An 11,039-nucleotide genomic window follows, 5' to 3' on the forward strand; every position below is an offset into this window, starting at 1 on the left:
TGATTCGTTAATCACAAAAATATACACATGAATTTGTGCATATCAACATAAATATACACATCTATCATCTATGTATGATGCATATCAACACAAATATACATGTATATATATATATATATATATGAAATGTTTGTTTTAAAATGCTTTGACTTTGTTCTGGTCTGGTAGCATTAGTTAGACCATGACCTTGTTAGCCGGTCAGTGAATTAGGGGTCTAAAGGACGACGTTATCCTAGGCCGAAGGCAAAAACGGCCCATCGTGAACGGGATATGATACTGTATGGATCGTGATACTATGTTTAGTCAACTCTACCGCAGCTTTATTCTACGCCCAAGGAACTTCTTCTATTTGACATCCCTTTCACCTAACGGCTAAACCATCAGTTAAGATTTCAGTCTTATATATTATGTTCATAATGCACTCTTAAGTTCTGAAATTGCCTTCAATTGCAAGCTATTGTTGGGTCTGAGGAGTTTTTATCAAAGGATTTAGGAAATTGTATTAAGTATGAACTGAGACTGCAGCTGCTAAGATGTAATACCGAGAGTTTGACTGGTGTAAACGCATTGGTTGCGGATACGGCTGCAAGAGTTCGTGAATGCGAGTGGTTATAGTTTAAAATGTTATTAAGCGATTTATATAAATCGACTAGTATAGCGGTTATAAATTAATGTACTTATGATTGGTTGACTACTAAATACAACAACAATTTAATAATAAATTAACAATGTTAACACTTTATATAATTATCAAAATATTTTAATTATATTATAATAATAAATATAAAAATTATACATATAAAATCAAAGTATCAAATTTTTTTAAAAGAAAATTGGGTTTATATATATGTATACATATATTAATGTCTAAAAATTATAGCAAATACTTTTGTTTTAAAGTTTTATAATAAAATTAAAATCTAATATATATACATATATTATTATTTGTATTATCTCATTTAAAATATTTTTATTTTTATATTTATATAGTTTAAAATTTTATTTTTATTTATCATCTCGCAACCGTAAACATTAGCTTAGCTGGAACAAGCTTTTGATTTTGCGAGATTTGGAATAGTATAAAAAAGTTTATAATGGTTTTTGTGATTGTTGTAAAATGTCAAAACCCGTTATTATTCGTAGATCCAGTATTTGTAGATGGTAACAGCAAAAGCAGTCAAAACTTGAGTATTTATAAGAATTGAGTTTATCTTAATATAGTTAGAATTTTGGTATATGTATAATACAAGTGTCAGAAAATTTTGACTAAATTTCTTAAATATAATTCATGTTTTTGAGCAACTATAATTATAAATTATGATGGTATAAAGCCTATATAACATTACATTATAAAATAATTTTAATAAAATATCAAAATATAATTTTAATGTTACCGCTGACAAAAAAAAAATTAATGTTACCATAAGATCGATTTGTGTTAATGGTTTATTTATTCAGTCAATCGAATATGAAAAATTATTGTGGTTGATTCAGTGTCCTTTTGATGTATTTCTGTTTATATAAATCTATCAGTGTTCTTGCTTGAAAATGATTTTGTTTCTGATATGGTATCAAATTTCCATAACTCTATTATCTAAAAAAGGGAGAGACATAATAAAGATAGATTTTGAGGATTTGGTTCTGTTTTTAACTTTGCTTCAGTGTAACTATTAAAAAAACGTCTTTAACAAAAAAAGAAGTAACTATTAAAAAAACTTAAATTTTGTCTTCTTCTTAGTTCAATCTTAAGGATTTATCTTCATTGCTTTATTATCTCAAGTTTTTTTTTGGTCAAAGAATTATCTCAAGTTAAAGATGTGGATAATATTGGATTAGATATCAATATCATCAGTTTCATGCGCTAAAAACAAATTCAAGGGCAAGCGCTTGTGGCATCGAGGATCTTGAAGTTGAAGCTAGTGGCCCACACATATCTGAAGACGTAGTCTGATTTATACCCGACAGACTGTCCGTTGATTAGGAGACAGTCTTTACCAGATTTCGACAACACCGATTTATCAATGGGTAAGACCGATTTGAAACCGGTGCACGTCAACTTTACGTTCTTGAAATCGCATGGACATGGGTTCGTCACTCTCACTTCCCACTCTGTTACGTCCTTATACAAGTTGCCGGTCTTTGATTGTTTCAGAGTTAGATTGCTACGGTCGCACCCATATCCTTCCAAATTTTCAAAGGCAATATATTTTATCATTTTCTTTTGTTTAAAGCAAAAATCGTATAAGAAAAATATTTATTTGTTTCCTTTCTTGAAGTCCTAATTTGATTTGATATATGATGAACACATCTAGACTAGAGTTTTGTTAGAATGACGTTATAAAATCATTACATGGGTCAAAACTTACTAATGAACATTATTTTGTCATAATAAGTTTGATATGGTATATAGCATGAAGTGCACCCGAAAAAGAAGAAGATATAAATGCATGAAGAAACATAAATACCTTGAGAAACGAAGGTCACGAGGATGAGGAAGCAAAGGAGTTTGCAAGCCATTGTTGGGTCTTTAGAGTTTTTATCAGAGAATTTCAGAAATTATATTAAGTATGAATTAAGCCCGTGGCTGCTTAGATGTGATATTGAGCATATATATATAAGCAGGCATAGGGTTTATATACAGCAAGAAACCAACTTTAAAAGTAAGAGAATCCACAATAGTGACATACCAATTAGTTATCCAATATAAGTTAATTTAATGTCCATTAATTTGAGAAATTGTTAATATTAGTCAGATACCCATTGCATTCCTCACAATACTAAATTTTTAGTGTTGTTTATTTGAAAAACTTATGTTAACTTTCATATTAATTAGAAGATTTCTCATAATATTGTTTTAAAACATATCAGATTATTTAATATATTAACATGCATTAATTAATATTTTTTTAATATTATCTGCAATAGTAAGAAAAATAGTAATATTAATATAATTAAAATCAATCTAAATAACTAAATACATTCTAGATAATATAATTTTAAATATAAAATTAAGCATAAAATTACAATATGTGAAGATATGATGTCTAAAAATCTATTATAAATGATTTTAAAACGTATCATATATAATTCGTATCCTTTCAAATCTCATATTTTCTAGTATTAATAATTATTATAGAAATTTATAATTTTATTACTATAATAAATCTTATTATATTTTAAGTGCTGGTTTGATGTCTATTTAATCCATGATTTATTTGTTTGCAAAAAGTTCACTTAGAACATTATCATTATTGTATTTTCAGTTGAACAAAAAGAAATGAAAAGTTATGATTTATCATAAAAAAGTTCTTCTATCAAAGTCACATAAAATAGTTGACTTATTAACCATGGATTTATTTATTTTGTCCATAAATTTACTAAAATTGTTTTCATATTTTTGTTTTATGCGACCAATAAACTTAAAGTTGACACACTTCAATATGTTTCAGTTCAATCCCTAATTTGCATAATAATTAAATATTTAACTATTATAATATAAATATATTACAACAATTTTATTTTATTTTAAACATATTTGTTTGTACACAAATTTGCTTCTTCTTTTTTTTGAAACACAAAAAAAAAAATTTGAACCACAAATTTAATCAAATTTGCTATACTTGGCTAAATTTTCCACAAATTTGTTCTTTAGGCAAATATTTTTACTTGTCAAACTTAGTTAGAATTCGATAAATTTATTTCATTTGAACTGGGATTTGTTTCTTTTCAAAACAAATGAATTTTTTAGTTAAACCAAAAGCTGACCATAATTTTCTGGCTGTTAAGAATCTTGAGATTAGCAAGTTGGGTAGCTCGAAAACATGCGAGATTTCAGTCAAGGGAGCTGCTTCGATTTTATTGTAAATGAAGACATTAAATTCGAAGAAGAGAAAACACTTCCAACGTTCTTGGAAATTTAGATTATACCATGCTGATGTCAAAAAAGGTTTTACTACAACAAGAAATTCTTTAACATCCAGAAAATCGTGAAAACTGAAACTTTGAAATAAAGCTAAAATAAACAAAAATCAATAAAGATTGAAGTTTGGTTTTAGCCAGTGATGTTCTGAGACTTGTTGAGGATAACTCCTTCATACTTGACTTGGAACCATTTCATTGCATCATCCTTGGTCACTCTGTGTTGGATACCAACACGAGCCTTGCATCTACGGCGACGAGCCACACGGTATCCTGGACGTTCGAGAACAACATAGAAATCCATTCCGTAGATACCGGTAGATGGATCGTACCTAAACATACAAAATGAAGAGAGATAAGAATCACAAAAACAAGCATCTGCCATTCCACAAATAAAACAGTTAAGTCTAAACATTTTATAAAAACTAATCTGAAAATTCCAAAAAACTGGTATATATCTTCATATATTATCAAACCAATAAGTGATCATCTTATATCAAAACCTAAACCTAACATTCAACAAAAACAAGCAAGTCTTATCAGTTTCAAGCCAAAAATATTCTCTAATATCCAGCCTATAACTATACAAAACCAGTTAATTTTTTGTATTTCTTCAAACCCAAATTTAACATTGGAAAAACATGAACTTCTCATCTATAATCAAATCCACAACATATACACTCCACATGACTACATAGCAGGGAAAATAATTATTACATGCAAACACAATATTCTATCAGAATAAAGCACCAATGTAATCCAAATTAACAGCAAAAAAAAAAACTTACTTGATACCAAGATCAATGTGCTCTTGGATACCGAATCCAAAGCAACCAGTGTCACTGAAGTTCCTCCTAAGAAGCTCATACTCCTTAACTTTCAAACCACTCTCGAGAAGCTGCATTGCCTTGTCACCTCTCACAGTGACATAGCACGCAATCTTTTCGTTACGCCTGATACCAAAAGACCTCACAGTGTATCTCGCTGTTACACAAAATCAATAAAACATATTATTAACAAAATAATAAAAAATGAAAACTAAAAACTTTAATATACGAAGACATTAACATACCCTTGGAGAAAACAGGGGTTTGTCCACTGAGCTGTTCCAAAACCTAATAAAGACCAAACACAACGATTCAGAAACACTGTACTAAAAAACATGGCTACGATTTAAATCAGAGAAAAACAAAAGGGACCTTGGAGGCACGAGTGAGACGATCACCACTCTCACCAACGGAGATGTTGAGAACAAGTTTCTGGACCTTAATGTCCCTCATTGGGTTAGACAGCTTCTTCTCCGACGCCTACAATCATAGATAGACACAACACAAAGTAAGAGCTTGATTCGTGAACCCATTGAACAAACACAGATCATAATTGAGATTCGAATCCATAAAGAGGGGGAAAATACCATTGTAAGGAGATCAAAGTCGAGTTAGAAAAGAAGAGAAGAGAAGCAAAGAGAGTTGCGGAAACGAAAGCTGCGTCGAGTGGGAAGTGAAATGAATTATATGGGACGGAACTAGGGTTTCTTTCTTAGAACTATAATGGGCCAAATTTACGATGCCCCCATATATATAACATAATCTTGGGCCTATATGGCCTTTTTAGTTACTAAAAGAAATTGATTCCATAATAATCTTCACCAATCCGGTTTATAATTTTTGTTTCGATTCAATGTTTTCTTTTTTCTTTTTTGCTCTCAACTATTTCATTAACCGATAAATTGGTATAAAACATTTGACCACACCAGTTTAACCACACATACAACAATGCATCTTAGCAACACCCTGGAACACTCACTAGGTGATCTCTCACTCGGATCCAACGCAACCTAAAGTACATTATTGTATTTTTCACTACTGCGAGAACAAGTTCATCACAAGACCCGGAACAAACCGTCTCTTAAACCACCTAATTCTACCACTAACAAAAACAGTTAACAAAACATGACCACAACCTATGTGACTCCTATAGTGAAAGTCCATTGAAGCACCTAGCATCCTGGTACAAGAATGAGACTGTTAAAACACAGCCAGTTGCTACATCGCCCATGAGACGCATACTCTCGCGAAGGAAGACCACAGAAGTTATAATCAACGGTTTTGAAACTGTGAAAGTCGGGTTGAGACAGTGGCTCCATTCACATTGAGCCGAAACCCTGCAAATAGAAGAAGTAGCAACGCTGCCGGATCTGTCACTAGTCAGTACTGCGAATGCGTTACCACTAAACGCGTTTAAACAACAAGCCACATGACATCTTCCGTAGACCACGCGAAAGAGTTTGAGACTCGCCATGTTCCACCTCCGAGAACCAGAGGAAAGACTTCTCTTGCTGGCCGCCTTCACGCCAATGACGAAGCACCGTTTGATCAAAGTGAAGTACTTCACTTCCCTCTCCTAACCAGACCATAGATGATTCAGATCGGGGTTAGATATGTTCAGTACACACAACACAAAGAACCGGTCCAGTGAACACCCGTCCTCCTTATTTGCTATGGTACGTCTCCGAAGTACATCTGGGCGAGCTACAGCGCTGAACCACCCCCACGCCGGGACAGCTCCACACACCATCACGCGCCCCTCTGCCTCCACATCTGAGTATCAAGCTGTCACCAAGTCTGGCTTCCAGATCTGCAGTAAAGTGACACCAAACGCTACCACGCGCCACTGCCTCCGCGATGAGAACCAACGAGACAAGGGGAAAATGCTCGTCAAGCTCCGCAATCAAAACCCTAAGAGCCGACCCACCTCGAGACCTCCGCTTCACACGGCTCGCGTCTGCTCCAGATTCGCCATCGGCCTGACCAGCTTCACTCCGCCGCGGACAGAGTACCACCGGGGACCTCCGTTGAGCTCCAGAGACATCCCACATATCGTCGGGAATAACGGAAATCGTCGAGGAGACAAAGAGAAAACGAGATTGAGGTAAAGAGAAGACCTCTGACGCCGGCCAGAAGCACCGGACGTCGGGGAAAAACGTGCAGCCGCCTTTCTAGGGTTTTCTTCGAAAACGGTCGGGAAAGAAAGTTATTAAATTTTATTTTCTATTCGGCACTGTTTCGATTCAATGTTTTCAGTTTGCAATTTTTGGTTATAAGCTGTAAAAAATGTATAACAAATTTCCAATGTTCAAAAATGGCTAGAAATTTTTTTTGAGTGTTTAAACCGATTTTCCAAAAACCAGTCTAGAATAATCATTTCATTTATGTTTGATTTGTTGATTAAGCGAACGTTTAAGTACCACCTAAAATCGAGAACTGAAAATTCTGGTTTTTGGTTTGATTTCCTTAAAATTTCAAACTTTAGCTTTTTTATTATGATTTTGGTTGTTGAATTACTTCATTTTATGTTTCTTCTATTATGATTATGTACAAAACTGAAGTTCGAAATTTATAATAAGTACGTATTTATCATGCTACAATACAACCAGTTTTAAATTCACTTTTCTTAGTTTGCCGGATAATGAAATCAATTCTGTTATAAACAAGTTTTGGTATGATTTTCGGTTATTTTGCTCTTCACAACTTTCTCGTAGTTTATTAGGCAACAACATCATCATTTATCCTTCTAAAATGATTTTGCACAAAAAAACAAATCCTCTAAAATGATTAAACCTTAATAATCCACCATTTGATTTTATATTTTTTTATGTCTAGTTTTTTTCTTTAATTGTATTATGTAGAAGAAATTAACATTGACCATATTTGTTTTTTCTCTTAATCATTGTTTTGCCAACAACGATAATTATGTCTAAGAACGTACGGTTTGGCTTAGTCAAACTGATGCTATAAAATCAACATAGACCATTGCTCAACGATCATACTAACTCAGTAACTTGTCCGTCTTTGAAGTTGTTGCACTTGAAACATTTTAGAAGACAAAATTGTCATAAAAATTATTCTCTAATATTTTCCAAGTGTGGGTTAGATCTGCATATTAATTCATCCAGACCACGTTAGATAATAAAGTGGCCCTTGATTCTATTATAGGACCATTTACTCTTTTAGACAAAAATAGCAAAGGAGCTAGGGATGGAAAAGAGATGAAAGAAAAAAGAAAAGATGTTGTTCAAAAACAAGAAAAAGAAAAAGATAATTTACAGTTACAACTCAAAGAAACTAGGAAAACCCAATGAATAACCCGTCCGTTTTTTCTTTGCTATAGTCAATTCTTTCAAGTCTCGTCGTGGTCCAGAGAGCTCGATGGCTTCAATTATAAACGAACTAGTTGTTTGGCCGCGCGGTTTATTTCTGTAAAATATAATGATTCATACTTATTTTTACATCGAATGATATATTTACTATTAAACATTTAGTCTCACAATATCTATTTTAGTTATTTCAGTCATGTAGTGATGTTTTTATTTGGTTAATATAAACCAATCCAGTGATGTTACACCGAATGAAATATAAAGAGAAAGACAATGGTTTGTCGGTTCAATGAGTATGTTTAAATGGTAAATTAGTAACTGGTCAACTGAAAATCAAAGCTCGAAGATGAGAACATGACTAAAATTTTGGAAGGGAAAGTTTTGAGTGTATGTGAGAGTTTATTAGGTTTGAGTATCTTTATTTTTATATAGTTTGATGAGTATATTGACACGTTATTCTGTTGTTTTAAATTTTGTATCTCTCAATTCATTTGTTTTGATGTGTTTTTGACATGATTATTTTATTATCAGTGATAACTTCACTATCACATTATATTTATATCATAGTTTACTATGATATTTATTTATTTTTTGTTTTCTAGCCATTATGTTTTTCATTGCTATTAATAAATAATTTTATGTTGTTGATTTTCATGTTTAAGAATACTTAAATAATGTAAATATTCTTCTATAATATTTTATTTAGTCTAGTTTTTGATGTATATTTATTTGATTAAGTTTGTTACACTCCATAATTGTTTTATTGTTTGGAATAACCTTTTTCATTGTATATTAAAAAAATTTGGTCCAAAATATTTTTTTACATGCATATCATCTGGTGTGTCAATTACCACTTGATGAGTTTTTCTTCTCAAACCTTTCTGATTTTTTGACATTAAATGTTATAAAAAACTGTATAAATGTTTGAAGGTATATATCATGTTATATTTTGTAATTTCATTTAATTAAATTTGTAATCACGTATGTGACGGGAATTTTTATCACAAATATACAATATACTTTTTCCCAACATAACTTAATATTTTTTAGTCAACAAACTAAATTTTATTTCATAGTCTTTCGATAAAAAAAATATATTGTATAATTTATATTTCAGTTTTTAATATATATATGTTGTTGTTTGGTCATAAAATTTGTTGCTATGATGTGTTAACTACCAGTTGATGAGTCTTTCTCATTAAACTCTTTTTTTAACTTTTCTGGTTCATTGTATTCAGGATATATGCATCTAAAATAAATAAACATTTTGGATCAGACATGCTCAAAATTTTCTATTTCTGTTTAAGTTACCCACTGCCCAATATTGTTCTTGCATGTAAGCAATAATTATGTTCTTGTTGCAATCAAGTTTGAAACTTCTTATACTCGAGCTTTTCTTTCTGCAACGATATCATCAAATTTGAGCAACTGATTCATGAGAAAATTTGCAGTCATGTCAGACTCATTTACTGCAACTTCCTCATTTTACAAAAACTTTCGAAACTCTTAAGCACAACTTATTTTAAAATTAATGTCAGACTCTTCCATACTACTAATTTTTGCAAACCAAAATCAACTTAAAATACAATCTGTATATCATTTTAAAAAAAATTTGTTTGTAGTAGTAGCAGATTGCCTTGAAAATTATATATTTATTTCACTATTTAATTATTTCACCAAATATATTTTTAACTTTGTTTTCAAGGTTTCTTTTACGTCGATATTGATATTTCCTCTATTTTAATACATGACGTTTATTAGTTTAAGTGTGGTTAAACAAATAATTAATAAGTTTTCATTAAGCAAAACAATAAATAAACATATTTTTACATGCATGCATAATCATAAAGCGTCATCTAAGAAAAAAGAGAGTAGTAAATAAAATGTTATTTCTTAAAGCTGTATGGCCGGCTGAGTTCAACACGAAATACATAAAAAATTTATATGCTTGTTTACTGAATTTTAGTAATACTTTTTATCCACATTTTCTGGTAAGTATTGATTTAAACGATACAAAAATAAATAGCCTATTTATTTTAAAAATTATGTTAAATTAGGTAAGAAACTTAGAAACCTAATACAATTAATTGTTATTTAAAAATATATATGTTTGTTTGAATTTGTGTATATGTTATTATATAAACACCAAGTAAACCATGTTATCCAAATAACTATTATTGCGATATAACTGATTGTATAATCTTCATAATACAACTTTTACATTGAATTTATTATATATAGTTTAATTATTATATATATATATATATAATTTACTATATATCATTATTATAAACAAATAATTGTATTTTTATTAGTATAAATATTTCTATGTTGTTAAAATAAATAACCTTTCCATCTAAATTTTTAAAATGTTATTTTTATTATATATTGGAGGATGTGATTGTGATCAGGTGAAGCAATTTGCCACGTTTGACAAAGGTCTACCTTAACGTCCGTCAGGAGATGGAGCTGCGAAGAAGAAAACAGAAAAAGAAGCAGCTCATAGACCACGATAGTGGTGATGGAGGAGGAGTTAGTGGTGGTGCTCCTCCGCAGAACAATGGACCGCCAGAAACTGTGCTATACTCTGCTCTACCAGATCAATATCATCCTCCTCATCAGCATATGTATCCAATGGCTCACAGTCCTCCATGTCACCATATGTACGAACCTCATCCTCCTGTTTGTATTTGTTTATGATGGGTTTGGTTGATTCTTTGTTTGGAAAAATGCAAGAAAATTTCTCAAAAGGAAAATAGTGATGCTGCATAAGAGGGTGAATAACTTATCCTCTTCCTCCATTTCTTATCTACCTCGTACATTTTTACAAATTTCTCAGATATTCAAAGATTCCTCTTTATAAACAAAAGATGCTTTACCCTCCCCACATTGTCTTTGGTTAATCAACTGTCAAGTAAAATGGGATTGATCGGATTATTGACTAAAGGATCATCAAGGGATTGTT

At 31.2% G+C, this 11,039-nt stretch overlaps 2 protein-coding genes across 2 annotated transcripts; both read right to left on the reverse strand.

Annotated features, from left to right (window-relative positions):
* Positions 1-1,857: 1,857 nt before the first annotated feature.
* LOC106305539 lies at positions 1,858-2,584 on the reverse strand. Its single transcript, XM_013741902.1, has 2 exons — positions 2,466-2,584; positions 1,858-2,181 (listed from the first exon to the last, which is right to left on the reverse strand). Exons 1-2 carry the CDS (start codon positions 2,515-2,517, stop codon positions 1,874-1,876), a joined length of 360 nt encoding a protein of 119 aa, XP_013597356.1. The 5' UTR covers positions 2,518-2,584; the 3' UTR covers positions 1,858-1,873.
* A 1,309-nt stretch (positions 2,585-3,893) lies between these two features.
* Positions 3,894-5,454, reverse strand: LOC106303666 (60S ribosomal protein L11-1). The gene is made up of 5 exons (XM_013739966.1): positions 5,333-5,454; positions 5,118-5,225; positions 4,991-5,033; positions 4,707-4,902; positions 3,894-4,250 (listed from the first exon to the last, which is right to left on the reverse strand). The coding sequence occupies exons 1-5, from the start codon at positions 5,333-5,335 to the stop codon at positions 4,052-4,054; spliced, it is 549 nt and encodes a 182-aa protein (XP_013595420.1). The 5' UTR covers positions 5,336-5,454; the 3' UTR covers positions 3,894-4,051.
* Between the last annotated feature and the right edge of the window lie 5,585 nt (positions 5,455-11,039).

Source organism: Brassica oleracea, chromosome C7, assembly GCF_000695525.1.
Source record: "Brassica oleracea var. oleracea cultivar TO1000 chromosome C7, BOL, whole genome shotgun sequence".
Classification (NCBI taxonomy): domain Eukaryota; kingdom Viridiplantae; phylum Streptophyta; class Magnoliopsida; order Brassicales; family Brassicaceae; genus Brassica; species Brassica oleracea.